The following is an 18,043-nucleotide window of genomic DNA, read 5'->3' on the forward strand; positions in this document are numbered from 1 at the left end:
AGGGCTTGCGCGGATTTTTCTCTGGCCTTCACCGTACTCCCAAAACATGCATGTTGTAGGTTAACTTTTCAAGCGTGAATATACTGTATATGCGGTAGATAGATGGCATTGCTGATCGGGTACCCTTTTTTTGTGCACGTTTGCACATGACTCATGTCCCTTTCTTAGGTACACATTCTTTGTGGCACAATGTTTGAAATTAAAATGTTTTTATTTAATGCTGTTTTGTAATGCCCCGCTACCTACCAATGTTTTACAGTACTCGGCGGTGGGAATTCAGTAGTGCATTTAATTTTCAGGTATGGAATTCGACGTTTAAATGTATTTGAAAATGGAAAAGATGATATTGATAAACCACAGCAAACATATGAATATATGAGATGGCAGCCCATAGCTAATTTCCATCTTTAGTCCTGTGCATGACAAGTGGATCTTCCCTGAATTAGCTGGGATAGGCTCTAGCACTCCCGCAACCCTTCTGAAGATAAGCGGATAGGAAGATGGATGGATAAATAAGACGTCATGAAACCAGAAGAAATGGGCAAAATTCAAGTACTTTGTGAAACAACTTAAAGTGCAATGTGCTAAAACAGCAGATAAGGTAGAAAGAAGTCTGTCCTGTACTCGAGTATCTATTTGTCTGCTTACTTTTTACTTTGACTCCCTGCATTTGAAAACATAGATCTGTATTTTCTTTTTTGCCACTTTATCAAAATGCGTCATAACAGCAACAAAAAGACATCAACAGAGTTGCTCAGTCAACTGTGAATGAGATCTTCGGTCTCATAAGACAGACACGACTCCATGGGACCGCAGCACAATTGAGGAACACAAAACAACGATTCAGAGAAGAAAGACATGACCCTTATTTAAGAAAACTGTTTGATGCTGCATTGTCTTTTCCCAGTCTAAAAAAGTTTTACTTTGTACTCCAGGACATTTTTAAGTGTTTTTTTTTTTTTTTCTTCTGCAGATGTGTATGTACAATGTCACGAATGGTGTAGTGGTACACAAGCCCGACTTTGGTGTGGGCAGCGTGGGAGCGATTCCCGCTCAGTGATGGTGTTGGTATCTGCCCTGTCGCCTGAAGCTAGCTAGACTGGGCTCCTGCTCTCCCCTGACCCTTGTGAGGATGAGCGTTTTGGATAATGTATGGATAGATGTGTATGTACATCTACCCAAGTAGAAAGTGAGTACCTTTCGTGTCAATATTACTCTCAACTCACTGAGGGGTTTCTGCCACGACACTGTTATTTTACAATTTGACCACTGTGAGACGCTGTCACTACAAAAATATATCCATATGTTCATCTGAAATTTATGGCGTTCGGAAGTCGAATGCTATTGCCATTTAGAACAAACAGGATGCACAACAAATTTTGGGCGAGCAACCACACAAACGAAAAAACATACTGTGCCCAGTTAACTATTGAGCATACCGGTGTACATCTAATATCCTCCAGAATTCTGAAGAACGCCAGAATGTATACATTTTTAGTAAGGTTGTCATTGTAAACACTGAAGAGTGCCTGCAGCCATGTTATTGATCTCAAATTTCACAAAGGTTTATGGTATTTTTTTTTTATAATGGCTTGAAAGACATGTGGCGCACGTCATTGACGTCACTCTCCAACCTCTCCTAGTTTTCGCGCCACGAAACGCCATGAGGACCACCTCTACAATGATGTCACGTCGGCAATCTAAAAACTGACCAATAAGATCAAGCCATTTTTCTGTCAGCCAATGAGAAGTAAAAACAACCGCCCCTGTGTGACGGACTCGCGGGAAAATAAACCGGAAAGAGTCCAGTTTTGCCGCGAAAAAGTGCTCGGCACAGTTGTTTGCACATTTGACGTCGGTGCCTGTTTTTCTTCTCAATAAGAAACCAACCCGCAGCAACATGTCTGGCTTCGACGATCCTGGAATTTACTACAGTGATAGCTTCGGAGGGGGAGAGGGACAAGGCCCAGATGTTGGGGGACAAAAGCGGATTCAGATCAAGAAACGCTTCCGTGAATTTCTCCGACAGTTTCGAGTGGGAACCGACCGGACTGGCTTCACGTATAAATACAGGTAGATGCGCTTTTCTATCCGGTGTAATTCAGTGAACGATAAAAGAGTAATAAAACAAGTTCGGATACTAGTTCCTCGCGAGTAATCGTTTCCAAAGGAAATGAGACACGCGTGATACAAATGAGCAGACTTGTAAAAAGTACTCACACGCTGTACGTACATCAGTAGAATGAGTGGGGAAAGTTTCAAACAAAAGTGCAGCATGTGTTCAACTGTACTGGAACTGAAAAGTTAAGTATATAAGTAACTTCTATGCTGTCAATTTTGTAATTGTATATTTTTATAACGGCACAACAGGGCATAATCCAAAATAGTCATGCATGGGGAACACTGTATCTTAGAACAATATTGCCTCAAATGTTTTATGTTGTTTAGTCTTCTGTAGAGGTTAAATAAAGTAAAGAGCTAATTTTGATAAACGAGTAGGAAGTTTTTTTGTTTTAATCTTGGGAATAGATTTGAAGAGTTGTCAATAAAATAAAATGAATTATGGACACGTTAAAATTCAATTTAGGTACAATATTTGAACTTAGTTACGTCCCACCACTGCAGATTTCAGCAAAACCTCTTATTGGAAATGTATGTGAATGTTCGGGATGTCTAATTTCACTCCATCATGGACATTTTAATGATTTACACGATTGAGCCATACAGTAAACCCCGTTAGTTCGTGACATTTTCGGCATCACGCTGTTGGTTCAGTTTTTCTCATTTCTGTGTATCTTAGAGATGAGTTGAAGAGGCACTACACCCTTGGAGAATATTGCATTGAGGTAGAGATGGAAGACCTTGCCAGCTTTGATGAAGATCTCTCGGATTGTCTGTACAAGTTGCCCTCTGACAACTTGCCCCTGGTAAAGAAACTTCATCCAAACCTCAGCTATGTGAATATAAGCGGGCCGTTGTTCACCCCGTTAAACCATAAGAATTTAATTCACAGCTGGAGGAGGCTGCTAAGGAGGTAGCTGATGAGGTAACACGTCCACGTCCAGCTGAAGAAGAGACTGTGCAGGACATTCAAGTTATGCTGAGGAGCGATGCACATCATGCTTCAATCCGTAGCCTTAAGGTAAGACACAGCTAACCGCCGCACGTGGCTGACCGACCATCTGAATTTGTCAATTCTGTCGTCTGCAGTCAGATCAGGTGTCTCGTCTGGTGAAAGTACACGGCATCATCATCTCAGCCACCCCGGTTAAGGCCAAGGCTACCAAGGTGTGCCTGAAGTGTCGCAGCTGTCATCACATGCTCAACAACATCTCGCTCCCGCCGGGCCTGCAGGGCTACGCTCTTCCTCGCAAGTGCATCAAGTGAGCATGAAAATAAAAATGACAACTAATGAGCGCACTATGCAGGTTTTATAAACCCAATTGTCCGATTTCTCTTTCCATAGTGATAGTGCTGTAAGAGTTAAGTGCCCTGTGGACCCTTACTTCATCGTCCCGGACCGCTGCGTTTGTGTCGACTTTCAGACGCTCCGACTGCAGGAATCGCCAGATGCCGTGCCCCATGGAGAAATGCCTCGACACCTTCAGCTCTACTGTGACAGGTCAGCAGTTTTTAGCTGGCAATTGAGTAGATGTTTGGACCGATACAACATTGAAATGAAAAAATCTTTCCCAATATACCATATTTAAACACTGTGTATTACTGGTCCGTAAATGAGTAGGGAGAAGTTAAAGCTTATCTCTTTTTCATGATAAATTACCACCAAGAAGTGCAATCCGTAATACCAACGTAGAGTACATCCTCGTAAATACTTCTACATACTATTAAATACATACATGCATACATACATGAATATAATAATCAGAGGTGCTTAGAGTGCTGTTACCTGAGAATGATAGTACCCAAGTAAAAAAATAATCCTCTGAATAATTCAGTAGGGCAAAAAAGACCGTACCTCTACTCAAGTACTGAGTTACTCGTAACTTCTGCTTTATTTATTTAAAAAATTACTGACTGGCATAGAAAACAAAAATATAAAATGGGAGTATTCAAATTAAAATAGAGCATATTTTAAAGTAAATGAAAAAAAACCCAAGGCAAATTAATAATCGATATGGACTTTCTTTGTTCACATAGGTTACAGCATAATAGGCTAAGTGGGCAGATATGAAAAATTGTGTAATGTATATAATTTGCCAATATTGAACTTTTAACAGGTGGATTGGCCCACATTTATCATCAGCAATGCTGACGTCCGTTTCATTACTTGAAAAAAATTGAGTGATTGCTGCAAACATATTTGAAACTTCAGACATTACATCCGTTGGGGAATGCTTTTTGTACTGAGGCAGCATTTTTTTTTTTTTTTTTTTTCCTCCATCCATTCAGGTTGTTTTGCTACTGCTAACTCACAGTACTTCCTTTGTCAGGTACCTGTGTGACCGTGTGGTCCCAGGCAACCGAGTGACCATCATGGGTATCTACTCCATCAAGAAGACGGCTGTTGTGAAGTCCAAAGGCAGAGAGAAAAGTGCTGGTGTGGGGATTCGGGCATCCTACCTGAGAGTCGTTGGGATTCAAGTTGACACTGAAGGAGCAGGTACAAAAAAAAATAGTTTGTGCTTGTACTATGTACTATCAAAGCTGATTCTGATTGAGACACGTTGGCGGAACTGGTTTGAGCGTTGGCCTCATAGTTCTGAGGACCAGGGTTCAATCCCGGCCCCGCCTATGTGGAGTTTGCATGTTCTCCCCGTCCCTGCATGGTTTTTCTCCGGGCCCTCCGGTTTCCTCTCACATCCCAAAAACATGCATTCATTCGACACTCTAAATTGCCCCTAGGTGTGATTGTGAGTGTGACTGTTGCCTGTCTCTATGTGCCCCTGCAATTGGCTGGCAACCAGTTCAGCGTGTACCCCGCCTCCTACCCGCTGATAGCTGGGATAAGCTCCGGCATCCCACTCCCTGAGAGGGGTTGCGTCAAGGGCAAGGGCATCCGGCATAAAAACTATGCCAAACAAATATGAGTGTTCGTCTGAGATGTCACGCTGTGGCGACCCCTAACGAAACAAGCTGAAAGATGACCCTTGTGAGGATATGCAGCTCAGAAAAATGGATGGATGGAAGATGTACTTGACCCCAATCACTTTTATTTTATTCGGACCACAACAAGATGGTAAAGTTTTGTGTCCCCTCCAGGTCGGGGTGCTACTGGGTCAGTGTCTCCACAGGAAGAGGAGGAGCTGAGATCTCTGGCCGCTTCCCCTAACATTTACACCTCCCTGGCTTGCTCCGTTGCTCCCTCAATCTACGGCAGCGATGACCTCAAAAAGGCCATCACCTGTCTGTTGTTTGGAGGTTCAAGGAAGAGGTTAGGCTGGTGTTGTCATTGTCCCAAATGGCAAACTGCTTGAATGCTTCTGTGACTGGTCGTCTTCATACATGTGCACATTATTTTTCAAAGGCTGCCTGATGGACTCACTCGCAGGGGTGACATAAACCTGCTCATGCTTGGAGATCCCGGTACAGCAAAGTCTCAGTTGCTCAAGTTTGTAGAAAGATGCTCGCCTATTGGGGTAATTATTTTCTTATTTGACTGACACACTGTGACTCTGCTTGTCATCTCATTAACCTTAAAAATAGCTTATTTTATTGTGCGCTTTGTCGCCATCTTGTGGCATTTAAGAGGTGGGTCTTTGAGTGAATAACAAAAAATGTGAATGGGAGAATTTGCCATTGGCGAACTACAAATTAGGCAAGCGATAACTGAACTCATTTGTGTCCTGTAATTACAAGCCTGTATTTCCATAATTTATTGATTATTTGCAAAGTCCGTTAAATAATTGTCAGCATTTTTCTTGCCCAACCTCAGGTTTATACCTCAGGAAAGGGTAGCAGTGCTGCTGGTCTCACTGCGTCTGTTTTGAGGGACCCGGCGACTCGTGGGTTCATCATGGAGGGTGGAGCGATGGTTTTGGCTGATGGGGGTGTTGTCTGCATTGATGAGTTTGACAAGGTAAGATTGAGGTTTATATTTTACAATACATGTCTGTGGGTAAGGATCAGATCTTTTTGGGCATTAACATCTGATATGACTGATAGAAAATGTTGATTTCAGCACACGTGACATATTTATTTGTCAGGTGTGTTTATGAAAGCATATAGATTACAATAAATGCATTAATGAATGTGCTTTGAATGTCAGCCAGATGTCTACTATTGGATACCTTAGATAGCCAGATTCCTCCATGATTTTAGGCAAAAAGAACTTCTGAACAATGCAGGATACCAGTTATGCGTCTCAATAGCAGTTCCTTAATTTTAAAACAATCCATGTTGTCTATCTTTGCAGATGCGAGAAGATGACAGAGTTGCCATCCACGAGGCCATGGAGCAACAGACAATCTCCATCGCTAAGGTAGAGTGATTTATTGGATATAAGTTGGGGAGGTAAATTACCTTGCGTAGGATGGTGGCAAGGGAATGACTTCCGTTTCACAACTTGCACCAAATCATCCACTTTTCCCAGGCTGGCATCACCACCACTCTAAACTCTCGATGCTCCGTGCTGGCTGCTGCCAATTCTGTTTTTGGCCGCTGGGATGACACCAAGGGGGAGGACAACATCGACTTTATGCCCACCATCTTGTCCCGATTCGACATGATCTTTATCATTAAAGACACTCATGATCATCAGAGGGACATGGTAACAGGACTTTTTTAAAATTTGTTTTACAGTCATATCCTTAAGGTCTCTGAGTGTAAAAATGCTAATATGGCCACTCTTCACCACGCAGACATTGGCCCGTCACGTTATGAACGTTCATCTGAGTGCCCAGACACAAACAGAGGGTGTTGAGGGTGACATTCCGCTGGCCACCTTTAAGAAGTACATTGCCTTTGCCAGAGCGTAAGTCTTGAGCTTTTACATTCTTCCCTGAAGTCAGATGTGTGTTCTCTACTGAAATGCTGGCCGATGACAATATTTCCTTGCAGTAAATGTGGCCCTCGTCTCTCTGCTGCTGCTGCTGAGAAGCTGAAAAACAGATACGTGCTGATGAGGAGCGGCGCAAGAGAGCACGAGAGAGAAACGGACAAAAGAGCCTCCATCCCAATCACTGTCAGGTATTCATTATTCCACCTCCTCTTTGGCTAGGGACCGAGCCCAATTCACAATTCCCATTAGCTGCATGAGTGTAATAACTCTAACCATCTGCTGTCGTTTTTTCTGGAAGTCTACAATAAAGTGGATAATCTTTTTTTCCCCTCCAATTACATCCCAAAGCTGTTGAACGCACTACCAGAAAAGTCACGTTACTAGATCTTTCTTAATTGAATCTTGTTTTGTTTTGCTTTTTACAGTATTTATATGCAATTCAGTTAATTCCTTATTTCTAAAGGAAAAATATGAAAATGTTTTTTAAAATGCATCTTCAAGGACATTTGACTTTTATGCACTGGTAGAATAAAGCGTTTAAAAAAAAAAAAAACGTGAACTCCGTGCACACATTCAAACAAACTGCATATAAGCATGTCACAGGGACAGACACATTTTTATTTTTAACATCCTTTTATTGGGCTTGTGAGTTATTCTTTGTGTCCCACATATTCCTAATGTTGGATGTCCTTTAAAGGTTCCACACAAGCGATTCTTGTGTCGCTCCATTCCATTTTGAGCTGCTTCTTTATCAGTTTTCTCTGCTCTATTCCAGGCAACTGGAGGCCGTGGTGCGTATTGCCGAGTCCTTGGCCAAGATGAAGTTGCAGGCTGTGGCTGGAGAGGAAGAAGTGGATGAAGCGCTGAGACTCTTCAAAGTTTCCACACTAGATGCTGCCCTTTCCGGCAGCCTTTCAGGTACTTTCTTTAGCTGTTACATCTTAAGTACATAATGCTGTTTGGCTTGTCTCACCGAAAAATGGCTTACCAGGGCTCTAAAATATTACTACCTGATTTTAGGAACCCAGCCAATGGCATCACACTCTTTAAAAAAAAAAAAAAAAAAAATTAAGCATTGCCTTAAAGTTCAAAAAGAATGTGTAACTATTTCCAGAGATATTTTGAAAGTGTTTCAACTCTGCTAGTGTTAGGTATGTGCCACAAGACTTATCTAGCTACATAGAGAAAGATATACAATTATTAGTGTACATTTAATAATTTCAAGTTAGGTTGAGCAGACACCTCTTGTTTTAGGGTGTGGTGAGTGTGACACACTGTGTGCAATTTCCACTGAGAGGCGTGATTTATAAAACACATCACGCGTAAGGCCAGGGTTGTGTGCTCCCAATGCTTCTCAGCCTTACATACGTACAAAAAAAAAAATATGTAACTATACATATTTGCGTTTGAAGAATTTGCCCTTGAGCAAGGTCCTGAACCACGGACCCAGTCTGCACGTTAACCCAGTTGTGTTCAGCCTAGCACATTTAAAGATCATGTCAGTGGAAGTCTCTCACCCCCCCCCCCTTTTCTTGATTGCTTATTCTTTAAAATAAACTAAGGTTGTGTGGCTATATTCATGTACAACTCTAAATTTACGGTACAGTTTTTGTGGGTTTACCTTTTCTGTTTTTAATATGGCTCCATTGTGATACACAGGAGTGGAAGGTTTCACCACTCAAGAGGACCAGGAAATGATTTCCCGCATCGAGAAGCAGCTAAAGAGACGCTTTGCGATCGGGTGCCAGGTCTCCGAGCACAGTATCGTCCAAGACTTCACCAAACAGGTCAGTTGAAAGGTGGAGAGTGCAGTGACACTTGAACACACCAACAAAATAAGGTTGGCACATGCTGTAGAATGACTGTTTTGCCGCTTTCAAGCATCACAGTTTTTTTTTTTTTTGGGTTACCACCATTTATTGATTTTCCATTTTTGTCAATGCGATCTGCTAGAAATATCCTGACCACGCCATCTACAAAGTCCTACACCTGATGTTAAGGAGGGGTGAGCTTCAGCACCGCATGCAGAGGAAAGTACTCTACAGAGTGAAATAGATGATTTTCGTTCTCCGTTGCGTACATATTGCTGTAGGGAGTTGTCTTTGTAAGTTAGTAGTTAAGGGTGTTGCTGTTGCTCTGACGAGGTTTTTCTTATTTTTTGGTTTTGTACCACAAAAAAAAAATTCCACATATCTGCATGCCCTGTTAAAAAAAAATTGAAATCATAAATAAAATTTAATCGAAAATGTTTGGCCTTTCTTCCCCTTTAGAATTGAATAACTTTTTTTTTTTTATTTTAGGATTACAAATGTTCTAGTCATACACTATCTCCAAATTCCATTCTAGAATCCAAGGTGTCTGTAAAATATGTCACCACATTGTTTCCACAACAAACCCCATTGTAAAAGAAAAACTAAAAAGGTGCATTGAAATATGGTATAAAAAATGAAACTACACTCAAAAATGCTTGATGTGTCCACTCTTGTGCATTAGCTACAGGTTTTCATTTTGTGTGCGGGTATTAGCTATTTTGCATGTGTATGAGATACGCGCACCCAGGAAGAAGCAGCACAAGCACAAATGAATTTTTAAAAACTTGTATTTATTACTTTTAATCATTCACCAATGAATCTACTTTAAATATAGCAGTTTAACAATCTTGGCAACCTATTGTTGAATAACATTAATGCATCAGAAGGGCTAAATGAATTAAACGGATGGTTTTTATATGCTGTATTTCAATGAAATCAGAAAAATGAATGCAATCAGCTTACTAAATAATATACAAAGAATTGTTAGAGTTCCCAAGTGTTAGTGATCAGGTTTAGCTCAGACATTCTTTGGCTTCGGAACCGAGGCCTCGTGGTTTCAGTTGCACTGTTGGCAACTATTTTTCATCTGTATTCTAACACGTTTGGTCCTTTTAAGCAATACAGCAAGCCTCTTTCACCTGTTGCAAGTTTCTCATGTTTTATATATTTAGATACATAAAATCAAAGTCAGTAATATCACTTGGAAGTAATATAACAAAAGTAAGGGTATACAGCAGGTTCAGTCAAATACAAATGACATTTTAGAAGCCATTGTTGGTTTTGGTTTCAATGAGATTTGTTGCATTAGCTAAAAAGGATTAGTAAAGTGCTATTGTTGCATGTGGTGTTGACTGATACTACAAGATATACATTCCCATTCCAATCGTAGCCAGTGTGACACATAGCCCCACGGTGAAATGTGCGAGTGGAGGAAGTGGAAGACTGGCTGAGTTGTTCTTAGGTTGTTCCCTTGTGACACACAAAATTTTCTGCAAGTCATCAAAAACCTGGAGGAAAACAAACGTCAGCATTTTTTTCCCCCTTCGATAAACTGCATCAACGAGGTCCCCGAGTGACCCCATAAGAACCCGCTTTGTATGAAGCAGTCACCTGGGTGTTGAACTCGAAGGCTGCGACCGCCTCCTTCAGCACAGCCGCCGTCTCCTCCTCAGTCAGCTCGATGGCGTTCATGCGGCTCCTGTACAGTTGCTTGAAGCGGTTAGGACTACTCACGCCGGGGAAGAAGAAAAACGAAAGGCCCTCTTTGCCTGTCAGTTTCAGGGACTTCTGGGTAATTTTCCCGAGCACTTGTCCTCCTGACAGATCCCCGAGATATCGCGTGTAGGCGTGTGCCACCAGGAGCGTCGGATTCTTTTTACCGATCTGCAAAAGAGAATTTGGGATTAGTGATTTTAACTTGCAGGAAATGCTGTATGGGACTGACTGACGGCCCATTTTGCATTCACCTCTCGCAGCCTCTGAGTGTATCTGTGTGTTGCCGCAGGAATAATTGTCTTCCCCTTCCAATCGGGGCCAAAAAAATGCTCCAGGTCACTCTCGAGGCATTCCAGGCGAGCAAGTTCCTGCGGGAAGTATATCGGTGCAACCGCTGGATGGGAACAATTCTTATCTAGTTCCTCTTCAAGCACCTTGTAGATCTCGTGGAGGGAACACAGCAGGAGCTGACGGATACAGAAAGTTGGTTTTGTTCACATTCAATGGTTCCTGCATGTGCTGGTTTCACATAATAAGCCCAGAGGTCATTTAAGTACAAATATTTCTGTTCATCCATCTCTGCCAGTGATGTGGTAGAAGAATTACCGATAAATTCTTTTCCACTAAATGGCAGAAGGGAGACATAGAGTACTCTAAGATTGTTTTCCTGTGGAAAATAAATGCATGCCTTGGCTCAATCAACATTGGGACACATTTGACTACTGTACTGTGTTCGATCATAGCTGGCTCGACCTAAATGATGCTTCATGGCTCTTCCAACACAGAATTAAATAATCTGGGAGAAATTGGTGTGGAACTGACCTTGTACTGCGGCAGGGTGATCTCTCCCCTTTGATAACTCAGCATCAACTCTGTGTTTTCAGCTCTCTCGTGGTTGTCTTTTGTGGCCGCTTTAATCTGCTCTGATAAATCTCTGAAAGCACAATATATAGTACACAACCATTAGAACGCACTCATTCACCCATAGCAATTTCTTTATGTGAGATCGAGTGCACCGTACTTGCCCACTTCCCCTGTGTCATATTTTCTTGCGCTCTTCTTGGTCTCCATCTACAGAGGCAGATTTATGTTTAATGCAGTACATTTTTAAAGCATATGCGACAACTGAGATTCCACATAGCTTACCTTAGCGATGTATTTGCCAATTAAAAGTGTTCGACTTCAGCCTCTGACAATCGTCGCTTCCTGTGGCCGCAGTCATCCAATGTGTGGTATTTATACACAGACACGATGTGCTGAGACAGATGGGAAGTGTTACTGCTGAATGACATGACTTCTTGCTTTCAACATAACATGACACTGCAGATGTTTTCATGAGGTGGGAAAAAAAGACACAACAAAACATGACATGGTAGAAATTTTCCATTTTGGTTTTGAATTTTGGATAAAGAAAGAAGCCTGGGGAGGAACCTGTTCATGAATGCTATCATAAAAGAAGTCAATTGTATTTATAAAGCAACAGTTCATAGCTTAATATTTCTCAAGCGTACTTAACTCATTGAGTATGTTAAAAAAAAAAAAAATGCCACAAAAATATCAACTCGATCCGACTCGAGCAAGCAGTTGGGGACATGGGCCAAGTCCATTTCTTCCAAGGAAGAAATCTTGAAGGTGACCAGCTGCCAGTTGCCAGTTGCTTTGACCTGGAGAGAGAGAGAGAGAGAGAGAGAGAGAGAGAGAGAGAGAGAGAGAGAGAGAGTAAAACATAGCTATCCAACTCAAGGCCCAGGGGCCAGATCCGCCCTGCCTCATCGTTTAATGTGGCCCGTGAAAACAGGTCAGGTGTGTCAACTTACTGTAGATGATTCTTGCTAAAAACTGGACCAAAATTTCTAATGATCATATAATAAATAATACTGGTGAGATAATGCAAACATTCTTGTTACCAAAACACATTTTACAGTAACTTGAATAGTTGAATTAACTATTCTAAACATTGTGAAGCAGCATTTAGCTATTATGATGGACAAATGGAATAAGTTGCCAACAGAGGTGAGGTCAGCCCCAAGTGTGAATGTTTTTAAATCCAGGTTGAAAAGTCTTCTTTTTTCTCATAATTTTTAGAATATATCCACTTTTTGATCAAATTACTTGCACCATATGTGGTTTTGTCTTTTTTTTAAATATTTTGTTTGTCATTTTTATTGTTGTTGTGACATCTCTTTGTTTTCAAATGCCTTTAATCATATAAAGCACATTGAGTTACTTTGTGTATGAAATGCGCTATACAAATAAATATGATTTGCTTTGGTTTGCTTATTACCCTTGAGTTCTGTTTTTAAAACAAGTTGTGTATAAATATTATGATGAGGCAATAAAAATCTATCTGTGATATAAAATGTATATGCGTTCTCATTCGCAATATGAAATGAGTTTGACACCCCTGAAAGTATATAGGACATATTTGGGGCCTGGTGGTTAAGCACCCCCAAAAACGTCACCGATCGCCAGTTGTATAGATTTCACATCTAGATTTTCTTAACACAATCAGTTAAGGTGGCATGGTGGAGCAGCTGTAAAGTGTTGGCTTTGCAGTTCTGAGGACCTGGGTTCAATCCCAACCCTCCCTGTATGGAATTTGCATGTTCTCCCGGTGCCTGTGTGTTTTTTTTCTGGGCACTTTGGTTTCCTCACACATCCCAAAAACTTGCAACATGAATTGGACACTCTAAATTGCCCCTAGGTGTCATTGTGAGTGCAACTGTTGTCTGTCTCCATGTGCCCTCCAATTGGCTGGCAACCAGTTCGTGGTGTACCCTGCCTCGTGCCCGATGACACCTGGGACAGGCTCCAGCACTCCCGGGACCCTTGTGAGGATAAGCAGGTAAGAAAATGGATGGATGGGTGGATGGAGAAAAAGTTCATAATAAAATTTACAAATGGGGCGAAGGGAAGTTACTGTGCATATAAAAAGTCTTCATAACCCTGTTCAAATGACGTTCGTAATAATGAAAAAAAAAATGAGACCAAGATAAATCCATTATGCGAAGCGCTTAACCTCACAGGGGTTGCTTCATAAAAAATTCTACCATTAGTGACCCTTAACCAGGATAAATGAAATTACACAAATGAAATTTTAGAGAGGTTAAGTTGAAAAAAAAAAAGAATATAATGAAGTTGCTCAAGTCTGCACACCCTCATATAAATAGGGATGTGGTAGTGTTCAGAATCATATAACAACTCGTTACTAAACGGCAGCCAGGACACACATGCCGCCATTTAAAGTGCCTTATTTACCCCAAAGAAAGATTTTTATTACGCTTTTCATTTTTTTAGTTGCATGCTACAGCAAAATGGTCCACAGAGAATTTCCACAGCGTCTAATTAAATTAATAAATAAATTTTACTATAGCGAAATAGTGAAATGACATCTATATATATATTAGCTATATTATATATATTATTATAAGCCCATCAATATTAGGATAAATAAGTAACAAAATAAATGAGTAAAAACTTTCAGTATTTCTGTCTATTTATCTTATTGTATTATTTGATATTATTTATGCACGTTTAGTCTACATTAAAGGATTTTATTTTATGGCCACGCCTACGTGGGCGGTGCTTAACGATTTTCGGGAGGGAACACATTCCCCCACGTTCATCAAGCGGTTGGAAAGAAAATACATAAAAATGTAGAAATTTCCGTCGATTTGATTCCCTCCCCACCGCAGATGTCGCGTTCAAGGGTTCGGCTGTTCTAGAAGGTAATGCAGGCTCGCTGTCGTTTTTGCCGGACCACTCAGTTCATCTGGTTCAACGGACGATGGCAGTCTCCGTATCCACAAGAGAGTGACATAACAGCGGCCGTGGAGTTCAGGGAGAGCCGGGGATTCTCGTCCTGAGTCTCGTGTGGGTTCCTGTATGTTTTAGTCGATTTTGTACCCCTTGCTTATAAATTTGCTCAGCTGCCCGGCTCGACGTCATAATTATTTAATGCAGAGTTTGTGCTGTAAGGCTTCACATTCAGTGACCTGACGAGGTTTTTCTTATTTTTTGGTTTTGTACCACAAAAAAAAAATTCCACATATCTGCATGCCCTGTTAAAAAAAAATTGAAATCATAAATAAAATTTAATCGAAAATGTTTGGCCTTTCTTCCCCTTTAGAATTGAATAACTTTTTTTTTTTTATTTTAGGATTACAAATGTTCTAGTCATACACTATCTCCAAATTCCATTCTAGAATCCAAGGTGTCTGTAAAATATGTCACCACATTGTTTCCACAACAAACCCCATTGTAAAAGAAAAACTAAAAGGTGCATTGAAATATGGTATAAAAAATGAAACTACACTCAAAAATGCTTGATGTGTCCACTCTTGTGCATTAGCTACAGGTTTTCATTTTGTGTGCGGGTATTAGCTATTTTGCATGTGTATGAGATACGCGCACCCAGGAAGAAGCAGCACAAGCACAAATGAATTTTTAAAAACTTGTATTTATTACTTTTAATCATTCACCAATGAATCTACTTTAAATATAGCAGTTTAACAATCTTGGCAACCTATTGTTGAATAACATTAATGCATCAGAAGGGCTAAATGAATTAAACGGATGGTTTTTATATGCTGTATTTCAATGAAATCAGAAAAATGAATGCAATCAGCTTACTAAATAATATACAAAGAATTGTTAGAGTTCCCAAGTGTTAGTGATCAGGTTTAGCTCAGACATTCTTTGGCTTCGGAACCGAGGCCTCGTGGTTTCAGTTGCACTGTTGGCAACTATTTTTCATCTGTATTCTAACACGTTTGGTCCTTTTAAGCAATACAGCAAGCCTCTTTCACCTGTTGCAAGTTTCTCATGTTTTATATATTTAGATACATAAAATCAAAGTCAGTAATATCACTTGGAAGTAATATAACAAAAGTAAGGGTATACAGCAGGTTCAGTCAAATACAAATGGCATTTTAGAAGCCATTGTTGGTTTTGGTTTCAATGAGATTTGTTGCATTAGCTAAAAAGGATTAGTAAAGTGCTATTGTTGCATGTGGTGTTGACTGATACTACAAGATATACATTCCCATTCCAATCGTAGCCAGTGTGACACATAGCCCCACGGTGAAATGTGCGAGTCGAGGAAGTGGAAGACTGGCTGAGTTGTTCTTAGGTTGTTCCCTTGTGACACACAAAATTTTCTGCAAGTCATCAAAAACCTGGAGGAAAACAAACGTCAGCATTTTTTTCCCCTTCGATAAACTGCATCAACGAGGTCCCCGAGTGACCCCATAAGAACCCGCTTTGTATGAAGCAGTCACCTGGGTGTTGAACTCGAAGGCTGCGACCGCCTCCTTCAGCACAGCCGCCGTCTCCTCCTCAGTCAGCTCGATGGCGTTCATGCGGCTCCTGTACAGTTGCTTGAAGCGGTTAGGACTACTCACGCCGGGGAAGAAGAAAAACGAAAGGCCCTCTTTGCCTGTCAGTTTCAGGGACTTCTGGGTAATTTTCCCGAGCACTTGTCCTCCTGACAGATCCCCGAGATATCGCGTGTAGGCGTGTGCCACCAGGAGCGTCGGATTCTTTTTACCGATCTGCAAAAGAGAATTTGGGATTAGTGATTTTAACTTGCAGGAAATGCTGTATGGGACTGACTGACGGCCCATTTTGCATTCACCTCTCGCAGCCTCTGAGTGTATCTGTGTGTTGCCGCAGGAATAATTGTCTTCCCCTTCCAATCGGGGCCAAAAAAATGCTCCAGGTCACTCTCGAGGCATTCCAGGCGAGCAAGTTCCTGCGGGAAGTATATCGGTGCAACCGCTGGATGGGAACAATTCTTATCTAGTTCCTCTTCAAGCACCTTGTAGATCTCGTGGAGGGAACACAGCAGGAGCTGACGGATACAGAAAGTTGGTTTTGTTCACATTCAATGGTTCCTGCATGTGCTGGTTTCACATAATAAGCCCAGAGGTCATTTAAGTACAAATATTTCTGTTCATCCATCTCTGCCAGTGATGTGGTAGAAGAATTACCGATAAATTCTTTTCCACTAAATGGCAGAAGGGAGACATAGAGTACTCTAAGATTGTTTTCCTGTGGAAAATAAATGCATGCCTTGGCTCAATCAACATTGGGACACATTTGACTACTGTACTGTGTTCGATCATAGCTGGCTCGACCTAAATGATGCTTCATGGCTCTTCCAACACAGAATTAAATAATCTGGGAGAAATTGGTGTGGAACTGACCTTGTACTGCGGCAGGGTGATCTCTCCCCTTTGATAACTCAGCATCAACTCTGTGTTTTCAGCTCTCTCGTGGTTGTCTTTTGTGGCCGCTTTAATCTGCTCTGATAAATCTCTGAAAGCACAATATATAGTACACAACCATTAGAACGCACTCATTCACCCATAGCAATTTCTTTATGTGAGATCGAGTGCACCGTACTTGCCCACTTCCCCTGTGTCATATTTTCTTGCGCTCTTCTTGGTCTCCATCTACAGAGGCAGATTTATGTTTAATGCAGTACATTTTTAAAGCATATGCGACAACTGAGATTCCACATAGCTTACCTTAGCGATGTATTTGCCAATTAAAAGTGTTCGACTTCAGCCTCTGACAATCGTCGCTTCCTGTGGCCGCAGTCATCCAATGTGTGGTATTTATACACAGACACGATGTGCTGAGACAGATGGGAAGTGTTACTGCTGAATGACATGACTTCTTGCTTTCAACATAACATGACACTGCAGATGTTTTCATGAGGTGGGAAAAAAAGACACAACAAAACATGACATGGTAGAAATTTTCCATTTTGGTTTTGAATTTTGGATAAAGAAAGAAGCCTGGGGAGGAACCTGTTCGTGAATGCTATCATAAAAGAAGTCAATTGTATTTATAAAGCAACAGTTCATAGCTTAATATTTCTCAAGCGTACTTAACTCATTGAGTATGTTAAAAAAAAAAAAAAATGCCACAAAAATATCAACTCGATCCGACTCGAGCAAGCAGTTGGGGACATGGGCCAAGTCCATTTCTTCCAAGGAAGAAATCTTGAAGGTGACCAGCTGCCAGTTGCCAGTTGCTTTGACCTGGAGAGAGAGAGAGAGAGAGAGAGAGAGAGAGAGAGAGAGAGTAAAACATAGCTATCCAACTCAAGGCCCAGGGGCCAGATCCGCCCTGCCTCATCGTTTAATGTGGCCCGTGAAAACAGGTCAGGTGTGTCAACTTACTGTAGATGATTCTTGCTAAAAACTGGACCAAAATTTCTAATGATCATATAATAAATAATACTGGTGAGATAATGCAAACATTCTTGTTACCAAAACACATTTTACAGTAACTTGAATAGTTGAATTAACTATTCTAAACATTGTGAAGCAGCATTTAGCTATTATGATGGACAAATGGAATAAGTTGCCAACAGAGGTGAGGTCAGCCCCAAGTGTGAATGTTTTTAAATCCAGGTTGAAAAGTCTTCTTTTTTCTCATAATTTTTAGAATATATCCACTTTTTGATCAAATTACTTGCACCATATGTGGTTTTGTCTTTTTTTTTAATATTTTGTTTGTCATTTTTATTGTTGTTGTGACATCTCTT

At 40.9% G+C, this 18,043-nt stretch overlaps 3 protein-coding genes across 3 annotated transcripts; 1 reads left to right on the plus strand and 2 right to left on the minus strand.

Moving 5' to 3' along the window:
• Positions 1 to 1,779: 1,779 nt before the first annotated feature.
• mcm5 (minichromosome maintenance complex component 5) lies at positions 1,780 to 9,206 on the plus strand. Its single transcript, XM_061846689.1, has 16 exons — positions 1,780 to 2,073; positions 2,801 to 2,927; positions 3,014 to 3,142; positions 3,211 to 3,383; positions 3,467 to 3,622; positions 4,452 to 4,621; positions 5,221 to 5,392; positions 5,486 to 5,597; positions 5,894 to 6,037; positions 6,374 to 6,439; positions 6,551 to 6,727; positions 6,819 to 6,931; positions 7,018 to 7,146; positions 7,734 to 7,876; positions 8,618 to 8,745; positions 8,912 to 9,206. Exons 1-16 carry the CDS (start codon positions 1,901 to 1,903, stop codon positions 9,011 to 9,013), a joined length of 2,214 nt encoding a protein of 737 aa, XP_061702673.1. The 5' UTR covers positions 1,780 to 1,900; the 3' UTR covers positions 9,014 to 9,206.
• A 327-nt stretch (positions 9,207 to 9,533) lies between these two features.
• Positions 9,534 to 12,082, minus strand: hmox1a (heme oxygenase 1a). Its single transcript, XM_061846690.1, has 6 exons — positions 11,632 to 12,082; positions 11,507 to 11,556; positions 11,308 to 11,419; positions 10,737 to 10,952; positions 10,381 to 10,653; positions 9,534 to 10,277 (listed from the first exon to the last, which is right to left on the minus strand). The coding sequence occupies exons 2-6, from the start codon at positions 11,554 to 11,556 to the stop codon at positions 10,128 to 10,130; spliced, it is 801 nt and encodes a 266-aa protein (XP_061702674.1). The 5' UTR covers positions 11,632 to 12,082; the 3' UTR covers positions 9,534 to 10,127.
• Positions 12,083 to 14,914: 2,832 nt separating this feature from the next.
• Positions 14,915 to 17,389, minus strand: LOC133515047 (heme oxygenase-like). Its single transcript, XM_061847273.1, has 6 exons — positions 17,016 to 17,389; positions 16,891 to 16,940; positions 16,692 to 16,803; positions 16,121 to 16,336; positions 15,765 to 16,037; positions 14,915 to 15,662 (listed from the first exon to the last, which is right to left on the minus strand). The coding sequence occupies exons 2-6, from the start codon at positions 16,938 to 16,940 to the stop codon at positions 15,513 to 15,515; spliced, it is 801 nt and encodes a 266-aa protein (XP_061703257.1). The 5' UTR covers positions 17,016 to 17,389; the 3' UTR covers positions 14,915 to 15,512.
• Between the last annotated feature and the right edge of the window lie 654 nt (positions 17,390 to 18,043).

This window comes from Syngnathoides biaculeatus, chromosome 16, assembly GCF_019802595.1.
Source record: "Syngnathoides biaculeatus isolate LvHL_M chromosome 16, ASM1980259v1, whole genome shotgun sequence".
NCBI classification, from domain to species: domain Eukaryota; kingdom Metazoa; phylum Chordata; class Actinopteri; order Syngnathiformes; family Syngnathidae; genus Syngnathoides; species Syngnathoides biaculeatus.